The 24,361-nt window shown below is 39.2% G+C and overlaps 3 protein-coding genes across 4 annotated transcripts in view; 2 read left to right on the plus strand and 1 right to left on the minus strand.

Moving 5' to 3' along the window:
* Positions 1 to 1,193, plus strand: part of CXADR (CXADR Ig-like cell adhesion molecule) — a 77,655-nt gene extending 76,462 nt beyond the window's left edge. Inside the window, exon 8 of the mRNA XM_033232188.1 lies at positions 423 to 1,193. Coding sequence (XP_033088079.1) covers positions 423 to 464 — 42 coding nt within the window. The 3' untranslated portion in view covers positions 465 to 1,193. The remainder of the gene's footprint in view (positions 1 to 422) is intronic.
* Positions 936 to 20,579, minus strand: BTG3 (BTG anti-proliferation factor 3). 2 transcript variants are annotated; one of them, XM_033232189.1, is made up of 5 exons: positions 20,331 to 20,579; positions 16,579 to 16,760; positions 12,128 to 12,265; positions 5,890 to 6,097; positions 936 to 1,617 (listed from the first exon to the last, which is right to left on the minus strand). In XM_033232189.1, the coding sequence occupies exons 2-5, from the start codon at positions 16,749 to 16,751 to the stop codon at positions 1,378 to 1,380; spliced, it is 759 nt and encodes a 252-aa protein (XP_033088080.1). In that variant the 5' UTR covers positions 16,752 to 16,760; positions 20,331 to 20,579; the 3' UTR covers positions 936 to 1,377. The 2 variants fall into 2 exon arrangements, with proteins under 2 accessions (XP_033088080.1, XP_033088081.1); XM_033232190.1 differs by lacking the exon at positions 20,331 to 20,579 and adding an exon at positions 19,090 to 19,255.
* LOC117095608 (formin-like protein 5) lies at positions 19,311 to 21,716 on the plus strand. The gene has a single exon (XM_033232191.1). It carries the CDS (start codon positions 19,829 to 19,831, stop codon positions 20,396 to 20,398), a length of 570 nt encoding a protein of 189 aa, XP_033088082.1. The 5' UTR covers positions 19,311 to 19,828; the 3' UTR covers positions 20,399 to 21,716.
* The last annotated feature ends 2,645 nt before the right edge of the window (positions 21,717 to 24,361 follow it).

Consider the following 24,361-nt stretch of genomic DNA (forward strand, 5'->3'; position numbering starts at 1 on the left):
CAGTCACTAGATTTCAGGAAAAAAGTAGATATAGTTTAGAGATGTTAAAATTGTGTATGGCTTAACAAAGAGTACAATATTAAAACTAGAAAAGTCTCTAAGGTTTAAAAATGGGTTTTCTGAAGTTGCAAACACTTTAAAAACTGACTTTACATTTTCATACTATTGAGCTGTACCTTTATGATTTGTGCCATTTTGTATTTCAGAATTTATCTTCCTAAAATATAACAGTAATTTGTGGAATAGCCATAGCCATCCAATGATTTATTAGCAAGTTGTGATTTTTCTGGTAAGAAATAATTTAGGACTGCAAATTTAAAGATGAAGGTGATGGAAAAAGTACTGCTGATCTTAGTTTTTAAAAATTTACCTTTGGAGAAAAATCAAAACTCTTACAGAGATATCTCTTTTTCTTTTTGTAGTTCAAGTACCCTTACAAGACTGATGGAATTACAGTTGTATAAATATGAAGGACTACTGAAGAATCTGAAGTATTGTATTATTTGACTTTATTTTAGGCCTCTAGTAAAGACTTAAATGTTTTTCCAAAAAAGCACAAGGCAGAGATTACAGCAGCTGTAAGAACACATCCACTTTATGCAATGCCATCAGACATGTAAGTCAGATGTCATGTCAAAATTAGTACAAGCCAAATTCTTGGTTAAAAAAACCCTATGTATAGTGACACTGATAGTTAAAAGATGTTTTATTGTATTTTCAATAGCTACCACTAACAAATTTTTAACTTTTGATATGCATATTTTGATACGTGGTCTTTTAGAAAAAGTATGGTTAATAAACAGTTGATTTTTCAAAGGAAATTTAAAAATTCTTACGTTCTGTTTAATGTTTTTGCTATTTAGTTAAATACACTGAAGGGAAATACCCCTCTGTTCTTTTTCCCTTTTTTATGCACACAACAGAAATACGCATTGTCATGCCTCAAACTATTTTTTATTTGCAACTACATGATTTCACACAATTCTTTTAAACAACGACATAAAATAGATTTCCTTGTGTATAAATAACTTACATATGCTCCATAAAGTAAATGCTCAAAGGTGCTAGAACAGATCGTCCACTTCTACAGTGTTCTCGTATCCAACAGAGTTGATGCACAATATATAAATACTCAAGTCCAATATTAAAAACTTAGGCACTTGACTAACTTTAATAAAGTTTCTCAAACTATATCAATATATCTAAAGTGCATATATTTTTTAAGAAAGATTATTCTCAATAACTTCTATAAAAATAAGTTTGATGGTTTGGCCCATCTAACTTCACTACTATTAGTAAGAACTTTTAACTTTTAATGTGTAGTAAGGTTTATTCTACCTTTTTCTCAACATGACACCAACACAATCAAAAAAGAAGTTAGTGAGGTGCTAACATGTGAGGATTAATCCAGTGATTCCGGTCACAATGCATTCCAGGAGGAGGTACCCATGTCACTGGAATTGGGCGATATGGTTTATTTTTCCTTCCCTGATTTGGATAACCAAATGGAACAGGAGGAGGATAGTGATTCTGATGGCCATTCCCTCGATACATTCCTGGCTTTTTTCTGGGCAAAGGATGCCACACTGGAAGAGGTGGAAATATAAGTTCTGAAATCTGTAAGGAAGAGAACACATTAAGTTAATACAAAGGAAAAATTCATCATCTATGTTCCAGATTTCTTATTAAAGACAAAGTTACCCACAACCCTAAGAGCACATCTAAGTGACATTCCTATTGTCAGGTCTAAATACGTTAAAAACCTCACATGTAATAGGCGTATAATGTATAACAGGTGACCAATGTTTTCTGAATACATAAAGTAATGAATAAACTCAAACACAGTACTTCCTAAACAACGTCAACCAGAAAAGACCAAAACATGGAACAAATGGAAGTTTGGAAGGACATACTTGTTTTTAGTCCAGTGGTTTCCACAGCTGGCTAAGCCAGGAGTCACTTGGAAGCTTTTAAACACAAAACATTAGAGCTGGAGGCCATTATCCTTAGCAAACTAATGCAGAAACAGAAAATCAACTACCGCATGTTCTCACTTGTAAGTGGGAGGTAATGATAAGAACTTATGAACACAAAGAAGGAAACAACAGACACTGGGGTCTATTTGAGAGGGGAGGGTGGGAGAAGGAAAAGGAGCAGAAAAGGTAACTATTGAGTACTGGGCTTCATACCTGGGTGATGAAATAATATGTACAACAAATCCCTGTGACACATGTTTACCTATGTAACAAACCTTCATGTGTACCCCTAAACCTAAAATAAAAGTTAAAAAAAAAAAAAAGATAAACACAAAATGTTCATGCCCCAGCAGTGGTCTAATGAACAATAATAAAATCTCAGAACTAGAGGCCAGGTATTTTGACAAAGCTCCCCAGGTGATTCTGATGTAGCCAGTTTAGTATTTGCGAATAACAGTTTTAGATTATCCCATAAATCAGGTGGACACATTAGGTTCACATTTATTCAAAGTGTTCATACCAGCAGTTTTAGACCTCTCTGCTCAGAATGCTGCGTCTTCTTAAATTTCTGATTTCGCTGATCTCTAATCTGCTTTTCTAAGTATGGGATTTTTTAAAAAAATTATATTCTGTATAGCATTGCATTCACGATAGAAAATTCAAAAGGTACAAAAGGGTAAACTGTGGAAAGTCCCTCTTTTTTTTATCTCACCCTTTATCTTATCTTAATCCTTCTCAGAGGCAACTGACACTAAACATTTTTTTAAATATACCTTTAGAGATATTCTATCCACATCTATACACATTTTAAAAATATATATGTACACTGGATTGTATCCTGCTTTTACATTTGATAATAATACATTTCAGAAAGATCAATACATAAAGACCTTTCTCATTGTTCTACAGCTAGATAGTACAGCAATGACTATAAATTAAATGATCTCCTATTAATGGGACATTGAGGCTGCTTTCAGTCTCTTACTATTAAAAAAACAATGATATGCAATAAACAAAACAATGCTGCAATGAATAACAGCACAGTAAATTCTAATATAAGGCTTTATAGGCATATTTTTGTTTCTTTTGGTAAATATTTAATACCTAGGAGTGGAACTGCTGAGTAATAGAAGAGATACACATTTAACGTTAAAAATTGCCAGTTTTTCGAAGTGGTGGTACCATTTTACACTGCCACCAAGTTTATGAATCTAGCTGCTTCACATCCTTGCTAACATTTCACGCTGTCAGACTTTTAAATTGAGCAGTTCTGGAAGAACTAGTGTTTCATATGGATTTAATTTGCATTCCTCTGATGATAAATGAGGCCATTCACATAACTCCTTTTGTAAAGTGTTTATTCACATCTTTTGCTCCCCCTGCCCTTTTTTTGAGATTACGGCAGGATATGCCCATTATTTTTTATTGAGTCTTTTACCTTTTAACTAGTGATTTGTGAGCGATTTTTTTAAAGTATATTCTGGAAATAAGTCCTTTACAGATATATATAATGAGAATATTCTGTCCTAGTCTATGGTTTGCCCATTTTCTTAATGGTTTCTTTGACAAGCAAAAAGATGATTAATTTTGATGAAGTCCAGTTTATCAATTTTTTCCCCTTATTACTTTCTTTTTGTTACCCTCTAAAAGAAATCTTTGCCTATCACAAAATAAAGATTATATTTCCCTATGTTTTCTTCTAAAAGTGTCAGAGATTTAGCTTTTATGTCTAGGTACACGATCTATCTCAAATCAATATTTTTGTGTATGGTGTCAGCTAAGTTAGGTTCTTTTTTTTTCCCCATGCAGATCATCCAGTTGTTTCTTGAAGACTTTCCCAATTGAATTGCTTTGGCACTTTTGTTAAAAGGGGGAAAAAAAAAAAACCAACTGTATGTAAGTGGGTCTACTTCTGGACTCTCTATCCTGTGCCATCAATATATTTGTATGTTTTTAAACCACTACCACACTGTCTTGATGAATATATAATACCTCTGAATTAGTGTGAGCCCTCCAACTGATCCTTCTTTTTAAAAATTTTGAATCAATTTGTCACTTTCTAGAAAAAACCTTTTAAGGTGTTCATTGATACTCAATTGGATCTACAGATCTATTTCAGGAGAACTGACACAATCTTCATTTCTTAATCTGTGGAGACCCCTCTCTTGGGATGCCTTTTAGAAAACAGTAGAAAACAAAAATTCCAAGCTAGAAATTTTTTTGTCCTTACTTGATAAAACTTTTTTAAAGCTTGTGGCAATGCCAGATTCAAGATAAAAATACTAGAAAGAAAAAAAATCAAAGTGGGCCATTTGCACTAGCTTTCACGCAAGGACTCACAGTAGTAGTGTTTCTCTATTATAAAATGTTTTGCTAATGAGTATTATGCCAAGTAGAAATGTTTTCCTTAAAAAGCACAGAAGAGACACCTCAATTTCCATACCTTTCTGTTATCCTAATAGCCTTTCAACATGAGGAAAATAAATGCAATTTAATTTTAAAAGAAATCCTAAAAATTAAAGGTGAATTTGCTTGTAAAAAGTTAGCAGCAATCAACTTAATTTGAGACTTACATTCTTGCTTGAGTAACAACAAATAAAATTCTAAGGTAAAACTGCCACACATTTGGATGAATTCCAGAAAATTCAATATAGGTAATTTGCAATATATAATCCATCACACAGAGAAAAAAAATGTCTCAAATATTTATGACAAGGATTTTAAAAATGATCCTGAAGTACAAATACTATGTTTACTTATTTATGTAGGGAATCTCTCTGGAAGGATACTGGGGAAAAAAAAACCTGGTAACGAATGCCTCTGTGGAAGTGGATGGGGAGAAAGAAGACTTCTCACTATTATACTGTCTTGTACTGTTTGAAGTTTCATAAAACCAGGTGCATGTTATAATATATACATATACACACACATACACATATATCCCTAAATTATGATAATCTTCAGAACTAATCTTCCCCAAGTCTAGGAAGAAGAATTCAACTGAGAAAAAAATGAGAAACCAAAAATTAAGTTACACTGAAATAATGTTCATTATGTAAATGTATGCTGAATTTAAAAGTTTAGTTTATCATACTAAAAACTCCAATATTCTGCTTCTTACTTGTTAGGTCTAAATTTTCATTTTCAGCTCAACCTTACCATAAACCTGTATGTTTCACTACATTTAATCAAAGCAAATAAGTAAAAATAGGTACCTTTAAAAACTAATAATAAGTACATGTACAGAATAAGGCTCAACTCAAAACATCTCTTTAAATTGTTCTGACTTTAAAATATCTTTCCTGTTGAAGAATGCTGTTGGGTCAACAATTTTTTAAAGTCGATTAAATGTTCTTTGGTATGCAGATAAAAGTAGTAAATAAGTGAATGGATCTGCAAGTGCAGGCACACTAGCTATATGACTTTTCAACTAGGAAAGCAAAATGGGAGACAATGTTTTAGGCTTGAGTAAAATATTAATTATAATATAATAAATTTAGAGAGGTTTCTCTTTAATCATGGAAAGGGAGAGAATAGTAAGTTAAACCCAGAGGTACAAAACAAAGTGTTACATACTACAAAAAATAAGTGCAAAAAATAAGTGGTAACTTTTGAATGAGATAAGAAATTTTAAAATATCGGGAATGTTTTACCATCATGAATTTTCTATATTTTGCCAATTTTTCTGAAATAAATTTATCTTAATTATTGTATAGTGAAGCTGACCTTTGATAAAATGACTGAGGATGCCTATTTACGTGACAGAGAAACAGCTTTCCCTTAGCATCAGGGAAGGCAAGAACCATTATCCAGAATCTCAAATCAGAAACCTTGGGCAATGCCAAGCAGGACTACCTGAAAGGTCCTGGCAATCCCTGCATATGCCTTTAAAACTGAGCTGTTTCATGGTTACCTGGTACACAGGACTTGCGGCTGCAGTCACCAAATTGGGTTTCACTTCCATTTCCTTACTTGTTTCTTCATCTGAAGAAGAGGATCCTGAATGATAATCAGAGGTAACCTTATCAAGGGCCCTAGTAACTTTCCTGGAGATCTCATCCTTGTTCTCATCTTCATTTTCAAAGCTGGCAACAATGAATGCATTGTTTTTCTCTCCATACCTAAGAATAAAATTAAAAACGTATAAATCTTGAAGTCACATCAGCAAAGCAAAAAATGTCCATAAAAACAATTAAAGAGACTGGACATGCCATTAATCCAAGGCAAAGAAGGAATCATCACAGAACTTGAGCCTACACATTTAATATCCTAATACAGCTCAATGCCAGCAAGCAAACCAGTTTTCTACTTCTGTTCTATCTAAGTATTCATAAAAGTAACCCCATTTTCTTTCCTTCTTTTTTTTCTACTAATTCCTAAAAAAATTGTTTAAAACATCAAAAAAGTCCATTGTTTTGATTATATTTTTGTATGTACCAATGAAATTGGTTGTACAATAAAACATTCTGATGTATTTTTATTTTTTTTGAGATGGGTTTCACTCTGTTGCCCAGGCGGGAGTGCAGTGGCACAATCACAGCTCACTGCAGCCTCTACCTCCTGGGCTCAGGTGATTGATCCTCTCACCTCAAACCTCCCAAGAGGCTGGGACTACAGGAGTGTACCACCATGCCCAGCTAATTAATATACATTTTTAGAGACAAGGTTTCACCACGTTGCTGAGGCTGGTCCCGAACTCCTAGGCTCAAGAAATACACCCACCTCAGCCAACCAAAGTGCCAGAATTACAGGCATGCGCCACTGCCTGAAATTTTTTTTTTGGGGGGGTGGGGGGACAGGTCTTGCTCTGTTGCCCAGACTGGAGTGCAATGGGTGTGATCTCAGCCCACTGCAACCTCCACCTCCTGGGTTCAAGTGATTCTCATGCCTCAGCCTCCTGAGTAGCTGAGATTACAGGTGCCCACCACCACGCCCTGCTAATTTTTGTATTTTTAGTAGAGATGAGGTTTCGCCATGTTGGCCAGGCTGGTCTTGAACTCCTGACCTCAGGTGATCCACCTGCCTCGGCCTCCCAAAGTGCTGGGATTACAGGCATGAGCTACCACGCCCAGCCCCAGTTGTACTTATAAATGTAACATACATCCTAGCAATTTAAGTCACAGATCAACTAGAAATTTCCTATAAAACTGACTTTAACCCTAATTAAATAAAAAAGGGGGCCTGTGTTTCTTATATTTATACTCACAAAAATGAGAACTGAGGCAGTTATTGAGATAAAAGAAAAAAGATTGTTGCTGAAGAATATAGAAGTTTAACTTATATTGCTTACTTCAGAGTTTCCTAGGATAACTATTCACCTCTCATCTTAATTTTTTTTTAAGGTAAGATGAAAAAGTCTTGTTATTCTTCCAAAACATTTTTGAAGATTTTTGATTTTTTTTTTAAGTTGTCAAAATATGTAACCTACGCTGCTGGTTACTTAAAAAAAAATTCTGATATGTAGGAAAATAGTGTAATAAACTCAAGTAAAACCAAGAGTTTTTATTCAGTGGACATAGGAGAAACCCACAAATCTATTTAAATAGATTGCACAATGTCAACATTATGAAACAATTTCTAGCATCAGGACAAAGGACATTGTTAAGCAGTTCTTACAAAACACATAATTAAAGTTAAAAATGCAATTAAAGTGATTCTAAATTCGAAAAAAGATAAAAATAAGTAACTCTAAGAAATAATGTCAAGCTTTTGATTCAGTAAAAATAGTTAGCTGATGTTAATTCATTTTAAGACAGCACTCGTCTCAAATTATTTCTGAATCAGATGGTTATCTATGATAAACTGCTATAAAGCCTTTGAAAACATACATGAGGCTGGGTGCAGTGGCTTACGCCTGTAATCCCAGCACTTCAGGAGGCCCAAGTGGACAGACTACTTGAGCCCAGGAATTTGAGACCAGTCTGGGCAACATGGCGAGACCCTGTCTCTCAATTTAAAAAAAAAAAAAAAGAAACGGAGATTTATGTGGAAATCAAGTAGTCTCATAGATCACACAGATAGATGAGTTCTATTTCTGCAGATAGGTATGCTGTCTTCCATTCCTATAAGCCAAATGAAACTATAAATACTGCTTAAATATAGTACATAACTTCGCTTTTCTATTCTTTTTCAGTTTACCTCATAAAAGTTGCTACAGGGGCCAGGTGCAGTGGCTCAGGCCTGTAATCCCAGCACTCTGGGAGGCCAAGGTGGGCGGATCATGAGGTCAGGAGTTCGAGGCCAGCCTGGCCAACATGGCGAAACCCCGTCTCTACTAAAAATACAAAAAATTAGCCGGGCCTGGTGTTATGCACCTGTAATCCCAGCTGCTCGGGAGGCTGAGGCAGGAGAATTGCTTGAATGTGGGAGGCGGACATTGCAGTGAGCTGAGATTGCGCCACTGCACTCCAGCCTGGGCAACAGAGCAAGACTCCATCTCAAAAAAAAAAAAAAAAAAAAGTTGCTACAGGATGGTAGAAAGGGCATTAGACTAATTTCTCATTGTGGCTCTGCCACTAACTAGCTCTGGTCACCAGAAGCAAGTCACTTAATTTCCCTAGGCCTTAGTTTCCTATATGCCAGATGAGGAAGCTGGAGCTGGCTAGATAGTGGCTGATCTACGGCTGGTGACTCTTCATAGTATAAAATGCCTAAACAGAAGCTGGACATGGTAGCTTACACCTGTAATCCCAGCACTTTGGGGGGTCAAGACAGGAGGACTGCTTGAGCCCAGGAGTTCATGATTACAGTGAGCTATGATCATGCCACCACATTCTAGCCTGGACAACAGAGCAAGACCCTCTCTCTAAAACAAAACAAAACAAACAAACAAATAAAATTCCTAAACAACTGAGTTCCTCACAACATAAAATCTGTGTTCTCTAATTTCAAGTTTACTTAGCATAAGGTTTTAACAATACACATTTACTCCATGTCCCCTCCACGGTTGGAAGACTCAACAAATTTCAAGACAATCAAGGGTTAATTCATGTGTTAATGACAGTAATATAACAATGGCTTAGACCTATCTTTAGTTTTGCCCATTAATGGAATCAAAATTCAAAAACGGAAAGGCAAGAAATTTGAGAAAAATTCCTGCCTTTGTAGAAATAGAAACCTTAACCAAGGGCAAATATCTAATGATTGAAAGATCAGCATTATTAGCTCAGATTTCTTTGACATCCAATTCGGTTCTGCATTTTTCCCTTTGAACTATTTTGGTATGAGGGCTCTCTCTTCATGGTAAGAGAAGCTGCTGACTACACTACTATAACATTACAATGTGCAGTCAATCCCTTAGGAGAATTAGTAACACCTGGACAACTTTTAAACTTTCCATTTTTCGATGATCACTGGTAAAACATCAAGGCTAATTTAGTTATTTTGAAACAATCAATAATATCTAACACTCTGTATTGGGGGGAAAAACGGATTGCAGAAATCACCAAAAAAAAAAAAAAGTTGTAAAATATGTTGAGTAGATAATGAAGCTGGCATCTACTCCCAGAACTTCTCATAGGCAAGATTTATTTTCTATTCTGTATCACTAAGTGATAACCTTTCTAACTATATGGCATTCTCTGTACTCTTGCAACATTTTATTCTGTCAGACAGAGTAAGTGAAGACTATGAAGAATGTTGAGTGCATCTCAATTTTTTTAAACAATCTTAGTCTCTAATATGCCAATGAGTTATTAAAGATTCTCAGATATTTGATCAACTGTACACTTGCTAGATCACCTTTAATTTTTGAAATATCTTGTCTTTTCCAGTTTTGGTGAAAAAACACTTCTCAAAGTCTCTTTTTCCTCTGTTAACTTATGTCAACCACCTCTACTCAACTGCTAATACATCTTTCTTTTTGGGGTTCTGTTATTGAATGAACACCTGACATTCACAGGTGATTTCTATTAGCTGTGAAAAAAATCACATCAGAGCCAATGTCTGGCAAAATAGAAGTCTACTGAATGCAAAGGTTTTCTTCGATAAATAAGATGAAAGCAAAGTAGTAGTTTTTTCCTGCCAGGCATCATCAAGTAATGAAATGGCTACTGAAGTAGAATGTCTGTGTAACTAAAGTTTTTATGTTCAGGTACTGAGACTTATTTTAAGCATTTTAAATACATAGGTCCAAAATGTTTATATAATTATGCAACTTGTTAAACATCCTTGGACAGAAAAACTTTCCCCTGATGGTTTAGGATCATTATATTGAACATAAACTATTTGATTGTGTGATAACATAATTGTGCTGATTTTTTAGCTTTTTCGTTTTTGTCTCTATGTCAGACCATATGACATTTTTTGGTAGCATCTGACTGATCAACCCTCTTTCAAATGCTGCTTCTCACATTTTATGGGTTAAGAAACCACACAACTAACTTAAAAAACTGTGTGTTAAATAAGAGTCAACTAGGATCTAAGTGCAGGTCAAATTAAAAAGTAAACAATTCAATATAGTAGCTTTTTGACAGCTATTTCTTATAAATGGATGTCTTCTGCACAGGTTCAATGGCCAAAGTTTTCCAACTCTGAAACTAGCCTAAAGCAAGTCCTAATTAGTCCCAGAATCTAAAAATGTTTATTTTCTCAGACCTAAATCTGAGATGGCTTGCTCCTCTATTCTATCCAAGCAAGAAGTATTGGAGAATGTTTATCACAAACCTCTACCACCTACACCTGGTTTCCCAAAGCAGTAAACTTACACCAACCACTGGCAAATCAGGTAGTAACCTCAAGCGGTGGTCCTGACAAAAGTTAATGGAAGAATAACCATGTAATTCAGCTCTCATGTCTTCACCTCCACCTTCGTTGTTGGAATCAGGTCAGTCTGTGACCACCTTGGGAGTACATAGTTAGGGTTCCTTCAAAAAGCAGCTTTACTACAATCAATAAAGAAGGCAGGTGGTCAGGTGAATTGTGCCTCAAAACCAAAAGGAAACATCCTAAAGGTAGAGCCACAGGAAAATTCTTGCAGGAGTTCCATGCCTCTGTTCTTCATCTTCCTGCTACTTAGAACATCCTTCCCACCTTGTCACCTGGTCAACCATGGCTCATCCTTCACCTCCCAGCTCAAGTATCACCTACTCAGTAGTCTCCTGACTCCTCACCAGATGCAGTAACTTTCTACTTTGTGCAACCCACCACTGCATTTTGTACACATTTCTGTTATAGCATAAATGAGATCACAATGTAATTTGCTTACTTTTCTTCTCCTTAATTTCAAACTGAACTACCTAAAAGCAGAATGTTGCTTTCATTTTTGAAAACCCCACAACTGAGTGCCCGGTCCACAAAGAATGGCTTTTGAGTGAGTGGAGTTCAAAAAGATTTCATACCTAGCACTGATCTTTCACAACTCTATTCATTAGGAGATGAGAAAAATAACTTCCATTATGAAAATAAAACCACGAAAGTATCACTCAGTCACTTACATAACCAAAAAGCGGAGGCCAGGAGCAGTGGCTCACACCTGTAATCCCAACACTTTGGGAGGCCGAGGCGGGTGCATCACGAGGTCAGGAGTTTGAGACCAGCCTGGCCAACATAGTGAAACGCCATCTCTACTAAAAATATTTCAAAAATTAGCCGGACACAGTGGTGGGCACCTGTAATTCCAGCTACTCGGGGGGCTGAGGCAGGAGAATCGCTTCAACCCAGCAGGCAGAGGTTGCAGAGAGCCGAGAATGCACCATTGTGCTCCAGCCTTGGCCATAAGAGTGAAACTCCATCCCAAAGAAAAGAGGAGAGAGGGAGAATAAACAGAAACAGAAACAAACCAAAAGTGGTTACCCAGTATTATTTGGAATTAGCTTCTTAATTTGAAGATAAACAGTCAAGTGCACCACCAATTAAAGATAATAGACACCTAGCGGAATCAAGGTGTCTACTACTTGGTCTACAATAAGCTTCTTGGCAAAGCACTACTAGAAAAGCCCCGCCTAATCAGTTTCTTTTTTCAGCTGTAAAGCAGGAATGTAACCAGTCCTTCAACATCACCTCCAGAAAAGTATTTCATAAAATTTACATCTGAGAGAGTTAAACCACCAGCTCCTGGCCATAAAGATACACAGGCAGGTTGTACATGACAGAATGTCATAAAATTAGTTCCAGCATGGTCATCAGTTCAGCGTCTAAACGTGAGAACTCACCGACAGCACACCTCACATGGGTCCACCCACAGAGTGAGCTCCTTTGGCAAGCCCAGGTCACTATACAAGATGCAGCTGTTTTCACAGGCTTTCAGGACATCAGGATCAACTCTCTGAAATTTATTGACACGAATACATCTACAACAAAGTGGAGTTATATTAATGGATTTAAATGAATTTAATCATAAATGCCGTTAATATCTATTCATATTTGCCAAGGTGACTAATAAAATAGTAATACAAAATACCCTGGTAGAGAACCTAGGAGCATATCTATCCTAAATAGATAATAAATGTGAACTATAGACACAGAGGCAGCCTGAAAAAAAATGGCACCTACGTGAGCCCAAGAAAATCACTAGTACTGGGTCTACCTCAGTCTACCCAGAGTCTTGACCACCCATGTACATTAAATGAGCAAGGAGTATGAAAGTTGCATGAAATTTAAGAACTCTGAAGGCAAAAGTTTCTATAGGCCAAGTTCCTATACAAAAAAATCTCTAACAAAAGGCCTCATCTAATGTTTCAGATGATATTTGGAAACGCTTATGACAAGTTCTGATCTGTCATTAACTTGCTTTTATATCTCAGATAATAAAGTGGTAAGATGACACCCTTGCTTTACCTATAACTGTTCTATATACGGGATAAGTGAAGGACACAGATTCATTCATATCACATACTTATGATTAAAATACCTAACATGTTATTGGCTTATTTCATTTAACTTCTATTTACCCAAGGACTTTTATTTAAATAGCTGTCAAAATTAAGTGAGGAAAATTTCTAAACCAATAAAGCCTCCGTCTCATCTTTTTTTAACCTATTATACCACACCTACCTAATGGAATATTTAAAGGTGGCTTAGAGTAAATACAAAAAATACGCATTCTGTTAAATGTTAAATAAGCATTCTGATTAAGTAGGGAAATAGGACCTATGAAGGAAAAGTATTTACTGCCTACAATCAAGAATCAATCAAGAGAATTTGGATTTCAGCACTAATCGTAGTATTTCTCAGGTAAGCTTAGTTAAGTCACTGTACCTCCTCCTCAGACCTGAAACTATAAAACATGGAAATACAAGTTAATTGATAAATAGTAATTATACTGTAAAACATAATGATATAAAGACTAAATGTGCTATTTAAAGTTTTTGTAAAAGTTAAATTATTAGTTGGTTTTAATTTCTATTTAAAAAATGAAAAAGTTCTCAATAGAATAACTAGGAATAAGTGTTTCTACATAATATTAATAAAAACACTTTTTAAAAATTTATTATGCAATGGACAATTTCCTAAATGCTTTGCATGTATTAACTCTTAATTCTCATGATCATCCTGTGAGTTACTTTTTTTCCTCAGCATAAAGAAAAAGGGAGGCAGAGAGAGTTTGAGTAACTTCCCCAAAATTATACAGCTAGTAAGTGATGGATCTAGGGTTCAAATCCAGACCACTAGACTCCAAAGAGCAAGTAATTTCCCTAATACTCAACTCTGCTTATACGTACCTATCTTAGCATCACCATTAACTATATAACAAAGGCAAAGTGAGAAAAATTATTTTCTAGTATGTAAAATACTGCTTGGTCCTTTTAAAAACATGGTCTTATGCTATAGATTCTAATATTGTATAGGGTAATTAGAAAGATCCCATGTGCTCTGGGACCAAAAGCGGTTAAGGATAAAAAGATATATCTTAGATGTGTTTTTCTTATCTACAATGAAGGTGATAACAGGCTCTAAGCTTACAAATTATATATAAATATAGATGCTTCAACAGAGACTATGCTTCAACAAAATCTGCATACCTTACATATTTTGTACTTTTTTTTCACTCTACATACTGACTACTTACCCATTAACTACTCTTCGAAAACAAAATTTTAAAAGTTGCGTAAAAATATTCTCACTTAATGTTGACAGTTTAGTTCTTTCCAATTTTTGCAATTACAAAGTGTCAGAAACATCCATATTCATACGTTTGTATTTCTAATTATATTTCTAGAATAGATTCTTGGGAGACTAATTGTTCAAAAGGTATGACTATTTTTACAGATCTTGATAATATTGCCAAATTGCTCTCCACAAGTATCTTATTTATATCGTGGCAAAACAATTTCAACTTACAAACATTTTGTAAGAGAAAGAACACTCCAGCTACTCTATGGACTGAAGAGTCTCCACCTAGTCTATGGACTGAAGTTTCCACTAACTTGGTTAATCTTATATTCCATTCATTTTTATAATAGTAACAACCCACTATTAAGTCTTTAGAGTTTTCTACTTCAAATACAGCTTTAAAATGACTCAGTAATGATACTTCTGATCACATGCCAATTTAATCTTGTTTCAGTTTTTTCTCAAGTTTTTAGAATTAATGGAAATGAAATTGTACAGCTTGACCTTTAAGTATTTACTTGACAGTGCCTTCTTTTTCAGTAATAGTATGGTGGCTTGGCACTTCCAAAAAGCCTTCATCCAATGTCAATTAAATCGAAGTAAAAAGCCTCAGCAGTTCTAACTTACAAAAGCTGTTCACTCTATCAGAAATGAAAATACACAGAAAAAAATTAAAGAGAATCAAGTGATAAGATAAAAAATGACTTGAGCCTGTGTCAGCATGCACATTTCTATTTTAATTCACATTTTCCAATTTACTGGAAACCTCTTTGGATTTAAAATGAAAAGGAAAATATTCTATTTTGATTCTCTTATTGGCAATAGAACACAAGCTCACTTGACTTTCAGTACATGAGAAATTAGCAAATAATATGTTTGCCTCCTTTCTAGACTCCTTGAATAGTCCTGTACTTGCAAGAGCTCAGTGGCAGAAAGGAAGTCCTTCTGACATCAAAGCACAAAGTGTTGATTTGTGTAGGAAACTTTGGGGACATCAATATAAACAAATAAAAGAGAATTTCTGTAGTTATCACTATAGTCACTGCTCCACTTTTATTTCTTGTGGCCACATCCACAAATGGGACAGTGTTTGACAGCTGAGTTTAGCAGAACATTCTCAGCTGAGGTTCCTGAGCAGTCACATAAATACTAGAGTGAGCATGCCAGGGCATGTTTTATAGGAGTCTGCTCTTCTTTACTTTAAGCTATAAATGTACCATATAAAGCAGAGTACAAAAGACAGCTGCAAGTGAGAATTATCTTCCTTCTCAGTGCCAAAACAGTGGTAGCACTGCAGTGTGCAGAAAGCCCACGAAAATACAGGGTCATGTAGACCTGAGTTCAAATCCCAGAACTAGGCCGGGCGCGGTGGCTCAAGCCTGTAATCCCAGCACTTTGGGAGGCCGAGACGGGCGGATCACAAGGTCAGGAGATCGAGACCATCCTGGCGAACACAGTGAAACCCCGTCTCTACTAAAAATACAAAAAACTAGCTGGGCGAGGTGGCGGGCGCCTGTAGTCCCAGCTACTTGGGAGGCTGAGGCAGGAGAATGGCAGGAACCCGGGAGGCGAAGCTTGCAGTGAGCTGAGATCCGGCCACTGCACTCCAGCCCGGGCGACAGAGCAAGACTCCGCCTCAAAAAAAAAAAAAAAAATCCCAGAACTTTGGCCAGGCATAGTGACTCACGCCTGTAATTCTAACATTCTGGGAGGCAAAGGCAGAAGATCGCGTGAGGCCAGGAGTTTGAGACTCACCTGGGAAACACAGCAAGATCCCATCTCTACAAATTTTTTTTTTTTTTTAATTAGCCTGGTGTGTTGGCGCACGTCTATAATCCTAGCTACTTCGGAGTCTGAGGCAGTAGGACTGCTTGAGCCCAGGATTTTGAGGCTGCAGTGAGCTATGGTTAATACCAATGCACTCTAGACCGGGTGACAGAGCAAAAAGAATACCACAAAAAAAAAGCCCCCCAAAAAGCAAATCCCAGAGCCAGCATCTACTAGTCGTGGATCACAAGTGAGTTACATTCATCTAGAAAATAGTTACACTGGCTTCTACCACAAATATATAAATGAGATTATTCTTGTATTAAGAACGTATCAGGTGTCTTAATAATCTTAGTTTCCTTTTTCCATAAAACTTTTTTTTCAAAGAGCATAGATCATGTAATTTACTTTTAGATACAAGATTCACTTCTTTCAACTCCTACCATGCCCATTAATGTGTTATTAGGGGTCCTCTAGAATTGTGAAAATCCTTAAGTACATGTGATAAACAGAAATGCACTGTTACGAGCCAGGCTATAACCACAAAAGACTAACTCCTATGATCCCACAGCATTGGCCTCCTGTGTCCAGGCAATGGTACTCCACCACTCCACTAACAAATACTGTTTTAAAATGAGTAAGGAGAAAATATACAAACATCCCAGAGTTGTGTATTTTGCAGATGAAACACCTGTAGACATGGTCTGCACACCCTTCAATAATCTGGCCTTGAACCCACCTCAGGGGTTGATCAGCCTCTGCTTAATCCAATCTAATCCTTTACCTGTAGGCCTGTCCTTTCGATGGTTTTTCTGGATACCAGTGATTTTTATATTTTTCTTGAAGTATTAGGGTCAATTTCTCAGCAAACCTCTCAACTGCCTCTTTTTTCAACTTATCATGTTTTCGAACTAGCCTTGTGAAAAAGAAGACAACGGCAGCAATTTCGTTCTTCATTTTTTTTCCCTGCAAAGATAAAACATGTTTCCTCAAAAAACCAAAATAAAAAAACTGGGAAGATGAAGCTCTGTAAGATATACCTCCTTTACAGCTCTCCCCTTCTCCTCCTTCCAATTTTATCTTGTATTTCTTTGGCTTATATCTGGAGTAGAGAACAATCTACTTATCTTTATGCCATAAAGGCCTTATTATAAAATACTACTTAACAATCTTATAACTTAGCTTCATGGAGAAGTTCCATAAACAGAGCACATTGCTCCTGTTGGCTAAAATAAAACTAGATCTATCAGTAAAAGAGAAGCACTATAATAAATGATACTACAACACAGATTTTACTGTGTGTGTCAATATTTAGCTGCAATAATCTAAGTTTAAAATTCTGTGAAATGATTTGAACTTTAAAACATAAAAAAAGTCTACTTTAAAATCTAGAACTGTAGAGTCTTTTTGTAACAGAAAAGTTCAGCAGTTCCTAAAAAGATTAAACATAGAGTTAGCATACGATGCGGTCAATTCTACTATTTTTACCCAAGAGAAATGAAAACACATGTCCACACCAAAATCTTGTACAGAAATGCCCATAGCAGTATTCATAATAGCTAAAAAGTGAAAACAAGTAATATGCCTACCAACTAAGGAATGGACAAATACTGTGGTATACACATATATGGAATATTACTCAGCAATGAAAAGGAATAAGTACTAATACAAGTTACAATATGGGTGAACCTTGAATACAGAAATGCCCACAGCAGTATTCATAATAGCTAAAAAGTAAAAACAATCTATTATGTTTACAAACTAAAGAATGGACAAATACTGCTGTATACACATGTAATGGAATATTATTCAGCAATTAAAAGGAATGAGTACTAATATAAGCTACAACACGGATGAACCTTGAATACATCAAACTAAGGGAAAGAAGTCAGTCACAAATGACCACATATTGTACGATTCCATTGATATGAAATTTCCAGAATAAGCAAATCTATATAGACAGAAAACAGATTAGTGGCCTAGGGGTAAGTGGGAAGCCGAGAAAAGGAGCATTGCTAATAAGTAGAGTTACTTTTTGGTGTGATAAAAATATATACTAAATTTCACTATAGTAATGGTTGTACAACTTTGTGAATACACTAAAACCATTGAACTATACATTTTAAATGGGTGAATTGCATGGTATAGAAATTAAACCTCAAAAGTGTTATACATAAAAAATTTCAGCATTGACTTTCCGTAAGTACTCTTTCAGGAAGAGAGATACATTTATCCAGAAGTTAAGAAACACAGAAAATAGTGGCTCTATCAGGACATACTTAAGAAATGGAAATTCAAGTCACCCACAGAAACACAAACTAAAAAAAAATAATCAGAGATTTTAGCTACATTTTGGATTGCCTCAAAGGACTTTAAAAATGGTATATCTGATTTATCATTGATGAATCCTTAAAGGCAAACCCTTGTCCTAAGATTGTTTTGATGTATGTTCTGTCTCTACTCAGTGAGCTCATTCATCTGGCTGCTGTAACCTGGAGTTATTAAGATGCTGCATTTAGTAAGCAACATCACCTTTTTAGGGAGCCAATTACGTATTAAAGACATACAGCCTCTGCTATGTTTAGCATAAAAACGACTAACCTAGCAGTAGCTTGTGTTCCCACATTTCAAAAAAAATAAAGCTGATTGTCAGCTTTCTTTTCTCAAACTGCTCTTTAAGTCTCTCTTCAGAATGTGACTCCTTTATTCCAAGTGCAAATTCAAACAAGGAACCTCACTGTGAAATAAATTCTACACAGTTATCTGAGAGGTGTGCTGGCAGCCACAGATAGCCTGATCCTGGAGGGGAAGGCATACAAATCTTCCTCCCAGAACCCTAGAATGACAAATTCACCTTCCACAGCCAGCTACGAGGCACTGGGCATGGGTCCACACACGAGTGTGCAAGTACACATAACCCCATAACCCCAGCTCACCACGACTGCTGTGCAGCCTCCTCCTGAAAAATGTGAGCCATTTCCACTTTATAAAGCTACATTTATATTCCACCCCATATGATGGAAAAGAAACCCCAAGGCAATTTAACATACGGGTTGGGAAGAAAGTTTTGCTGATGGAACTACATTAGCCTCCACTCCAGCAAAGCAAACAAGGAACCACACTAAAGAAATTTACTGAATCTTTAACTAGATCATTCTCCTCATTCATTACATTTGCCAACTATGTGCCACATATCTGAGTTCTGCATTTTTGTTTGCTCTGCTTCATATAAAAAAAAATACGAAGGAAAGAACCACTTAGTGGTTGCTTTTGGTTGTAACACAAGATGACTCACTTGGACTTTGTTTTCCCCGTTTGAAGAAATGATAGCTGGAACAGCTGAAAAATCAGCCCACTCCCACCAGTATTCTAGGAGTACCAAAAGGTGAAAGAGGGAGAGTTACAGTCAGGGAGAGAACCACCAGAGGCAGGCAGGGCCAAGAAGACCTCAGGCGTCTTGAGTAAGTAGGCGTCCTCCACCCACACTCAGAGCAAAAGGCTCCCATTTTAAATATCGCACGGTGACGTCATCCTGGGACCTCGTCACCGCGGCGGCTGCTCCTCAAGTTCTACTTTGTTCCACAAGGCTCCTCTGCTCACGGCTGCGTGGATAAAACCCAAAAGGAATCAAGCTCGGCCTCGCAGGAGTTTATAACTTTGTACTTTTCCCTCCCTTGTAACGAAAAGCTAATCGCAAACGTTTCTAGGAACACATTTTTCTCCTGATAGACGTTCCCAAGGTGGAGGGCGCGAGAAGACTGGCCCGTGGGGAGAGGAGCCCCCGCCCGGCCTCAGCGGCGCCACAAACCCGGCTCCAAACCATGAAGAGGGGAAATAATTTTCCAAGGGGCTGGGAGTTGGACTTTTCGAAGCCATCGAAACCTGCTGCTAGGCTCTCCCGCCGGGGTTTTAAGAGAGGTAGGTGAGGAGGCATCAAACATCTCCACCCACTCTTGAAAGAACCGCCTTGAGCTGCGCCCAACTTCTGCAATCCCGGTTTTCCCCAAGTTCAAGGGGAAGGGCCCTGGCGCCCCATGCCCAGCCTCCCCGACAACATCCTCGCCAGGGTGCGCCCGCCCCGCCAGCCCGCGGCTCCGCTGTCCCTGGCGGGCGGCCCTGGGTTCGAGGACCCGGCTTCCCGGAGGCGCGACTCTCCAGCAAACAAGCAGGGCTCCAGAAAACCCACCGACGCGAAGGGGGTGGGCAGAAGGTGGGAAGCCGCGGGGCTGTCGCCCACCCGGAGGCGGAAGATAACGCGCTGTGGAAACGTGGCAGGAGCCTTGAGGCGGCGTCTTTTTCCTCAGGCGCCCGCCAAGGGTCCCGCGGAAAGCCTCGCGGGCCGCCCTCGCGGCCCGCAGCCCTGCTCTGACGCCGAGCGGGAGCCCATGCAACCTGGTTCCATCCCCTGCCCCTCCCCTGTCCCCGGTGCGCCGCCCGCCAGCGAACCTTCGACGTGGCCGCAGGGGCGCCGGGACCACCCTCCCCCGATACCCACAGCCCCGCCATGTCTGCCTTTCCCCGGCCCGGTCTCCTCACCGCCGCTGCCGCCGCCGCTCTCTGGCCGGAGATTCGGCGGCCCAGACCGTGTCCTGGCCGGGAACTGAGGGCTCCGCCTCAACGGGCCCGCGCTCGGCAACAGGGAGCGCAGGGAGCCTCGTCCGGCGCGTGCGGCTCCCGCGTCGTCGGGCGGCCAAGCGCGCGTTGAGAGGACTGGCGGGCGAGCGAGCGCGCACACGAGCGAGCTCAGCCCCAAAGCGGCGCGCAGGGGGCTCACGGCCCGGAAGAGGGGAGGGGCGATGACCCGGGAAAGGGTTGGCGCCGCGCGGGATCGGCTCGCGCGCCTGAGGGGCGGTGCCGGGGGCGGGGCTTCGCCGCGAGGCCGCCCCTGAGCCCGGGCCTAGCCGCAGGGGAGGCGACACACCCTCACCCTGTCATGAGCCAGGCGCAGATCCTCGACCGCGACGGCGCGGTCCGTAGCATCGCGGGCTTCCCTCCCAGGCAAAGAGCGGCGCTGAGGGCCTGTGGGACCCCCGCCCGGCCGCCCTACGTGCGTCAGCGCCTTCGGGGGGTCGCGCGGGCTCGGTCCTTTCGGCTGTCTCGGCCTTTTGTTTCCCCCTCAGGTCTCTCCACGCTGCGCTTGACACCCTCAGGGCTGGATGGCGAGTTCTAGACCCAGCTCTCTAGACCCGGGGTTTCATGGGGGCACGGACTCGACGGGAAGGGGGATTTTGCATTTGTGGACAGATCCTCATCCTTCTTGCTGTAGTTAATTACACACATGTTCACCGTGCAGCCGCCCTGCCGTATTTTAGGCGGTTGTTGGCCCTCCTAGTTGGGCCCTTCCCTGGCCCGTCACAGCAGGGACTGCCTCCTGTGGACGCTTGTGTGCTACCCTGGCACCGGCCACTGTGTTTTGCTCAAAGGAGAGGTTCCAAGGATGTTGGCTAAAGGAATGAAGCCTTCAGAGTCCAGGCTTTCTATTTCTGAGCCACTCAACTCAAGGACTTCCCAGATGGAAAGCTTCACCTTTGAGCAAATACAAATATGGAGAGGGAACATTAACTTTCTGAAGAAAAGAAGGAACATCTTTGTCAACCTTTTATATTGAGTTAGCACCATGGTCTTAGTTTTGGGAAAGCACTTTCATACATCCAACTGGCGGGAGGAATACAAGATATTCCTACCTTTTTATTATGATTTTTAAAAGAGGGCTAAAACACGTTGTAAATTACTTAAGAACTGAATGTTCAAGTTATACAGTATATTGGTCAGATTCCTTACTGCCCACTAGGCCTGGGAGCATGTTTTCAGCTCAGTTGTATGAATGTTTTAAATTTTTATTACTGATGTTTGTTATTATAGCCTATTAGCAATTCAAAATAATTTTTTAGCAGTAATAAATATACCATCCCCCAAACAGTACAATAAACTTTATTTGTAAAAAAAAAAAATTACACTGTTCTAGGACTAAGTCTACTTACTGGTACATTTAAAGAGGATATTTACACCTTGGAGTCTTCTGGGAGGTGTGAAGGTGTTTTTATTTTAAAATCATAAGCTGATAAAGTTATTTTTACACATAAAGGCCTTTAATTCTGCAGTTTCATAAAATAGCTAGGTAACCACCCACACTACTCAAAATTTGTCCAGAAATTTCTATAGTTTAGGATTAGTATTTTGTGTAGTATTTATAAATCTATGGTCCACATTTTCCAGTCTTAGAGCAGTACCATATTCAAAAAACACAGGCAAGAACCTGAAACCCAATTTCAAAATGACTTTTAAAAAATTCTCAGGCTGGGCACTGTAGCTCATGCCTGTAATCCCAGCACTTTGGGGGATCAAGGAGAGAGGATCACTTGACCCCAGGAGTTCAAGACCAGCCTGGCCAACACCATGAAACCCAATCTCTACAAAAAATACACAAATTAGCCAGGTGTGGTGGCACGCTGCTGTAGTCTCAGATACTCTTGAGACTGGGGTGAGAGGATCACCTGAGCCCAGGAAATTGAGGCTGCAGTGAGCTATGATGACATCATGGCACTCCAGCCTGGGTGACAGAGCAAGACTCTGTGTAAAAAAAGAAAAAAATTTCTCACAGCTGAACACTGTGAAATAGACACATAGCAAACAATATATCTTAAACAGTTTTTCTCTCATCCACTTCTCTTGCACACACAGTATTTCTTTTTATGTCTCTTTCAAAACTTGATCTACTCTTGTGTGCTTCAGATTCTTTGCCCCAGCTCTCTTTCCTTCTGAGTTGGAATCACAAAATCACAAATGAATTGGTCTGGCAGGGCAAAGCCCTCCTCTTTATGGGACTGGAAGAGGAGAGCTGCTATGAACTAAATGTTTGTGTCCCTCACAATGTTCATATACTGGAGAATAAATCCCCAATGTGATGGTATTTGGAGGTGGGGCCTTTGGGAGATACTTAGGTCCTGAGGGTGGAACCTTCATGAATGGGATTAGTGCCCTTATAAGTGGAAGCATGAGAGAGATGATCACTCTCTCTGCTCTCTTGCCAAGTGAGGATACAAGCAGAAGACAGCGAACCAGGAAGCATACCTTCACCAGACACCAGATCTGCTGGCACCTTGATCTTTAACTTCCCCACCTCCAAACTGTGAGAAATTTCTCTTGTTTAAGCCATGCAGTCTTCTGTTACAGCATCCTGGAATAAGACATGAACAGAGCTGATGTAAATAATTACAGTAGTTTCCCCTTATCCACGGGAGGATATGTTCCAGGATCCCCAGTGGATGTCTGAAACTGCACATGGTACCAAACCCTATGTATAAATTATAAATTAGGAACAGTAAGAGATTAACAATAATTACAGTAACATAGAACTATTAGTATACTGTAATAAAAGTTATGTGAATGTGTGCTCACTCTCTCTCAAAATATCTTATTGTACTGTACCCTGGTAACTAAAACTAGTAAAAATGAAACCAGGGATAAGAGGGAACTACTATACACATTAATATGTATTACCATTTCACAGCTAACTTTAAGATACTCACTTCTATTGTGTGTTAATGGTGTAGTTTGCTTTTAGCACCAGTGGTTTCTTATGAAAATGAGCCACTGTAATAGGTCTAGGGCTTTAAAATCACAAGAATCATCATATACATCCTGTGGTTGTATCTCGGATTTGCAGAGAATGCAACTTAGAATCAACAAAATCTGTGAAATAGCTTTCAAAATTAGGACTTATTTTCACTAAATAACTATGTGATTCTTTAAAATCCTTTGAACTCAAGAATTCAGCATTAAAAACAAAACAGTCGGCGGGGCATTGTGGCTCACGCCTGTAATCCCAGCACTTTGGGAGGCCGAGGCAGGTGGATCACCTGAGTCAGGAGTTCGAGACCAGCCTGGCCAACATGGTGAAACCCCATCGCTACTAAAAATACAAAAATTAGCCGGGCGTGGTGGCGGGCGCCTGTAAGCCCAGCTGCTCAGGAGGCTGAGGCAGGAGAAAGGCTTGAACCTGGCAGGCGGAGGTTGCAGTGAACTGAGATCATCGTGCTCTGCACTCCAGCCTGAGCAACAGAACAAGACACTATCTAAAAAAGAGAAGAAAAGAAAAAACAGTCTTGGGTACCGTCTTCTCAATTCACTTGTCAGGTTTGAATCTGAATACAAAACACTTTTTTTTTTTTTTTTTTTTGAGACGCAGTCTCGCTCTGTCGTCCCATCTGGAGTGCAGTGGTGCGATCTCGGCTCACTGCAAGCTCCACCTCCCAGGTTCACGCCATTTTCCCGCCTCGGCCTCCAGAGTAGCTGGGACTGCAGGCACCAACCACGATGCCCAGCTAATTTTTTGTATTTTTAGTAGAGACGGGGTTTCACTGTGTCAGCCAGGATGGTCTCTATCTCCTGACCTCGTGATCCGCCAAAACAGTCACTTTTATTTGTTTTTTTGTTTGTTTGTTTTTTGAGGCAGAGTCTCGCTCTGTCGCCCGGACTGGAGTGCAGTGGCCAGATCTCAGCTCACTGCAAGCTTTGCCTCCCGGGTTTACGCCATTCTCCTACCTCAGCCTCCCGAGTAGCTGGGA

Source organism: Trachypithecus francoisi, unplaced genomic scaffold (assembly GCF_009764315.1).
Source record: "Trachypithecus francoisi isolate TF-2019V2 unplaced genomic scaffold, Tfra_2.0 Lachesis_group14, whole genome shotgun sequence".
In the NCBI taxonomy this organism is placed as follows: domain Eukaryota; kingdom Metazoa; phylum Chordata; class Mammalia; order Primates; family Cercopithecidae; genus Trachypithecus; species Trachypithecus francoisi.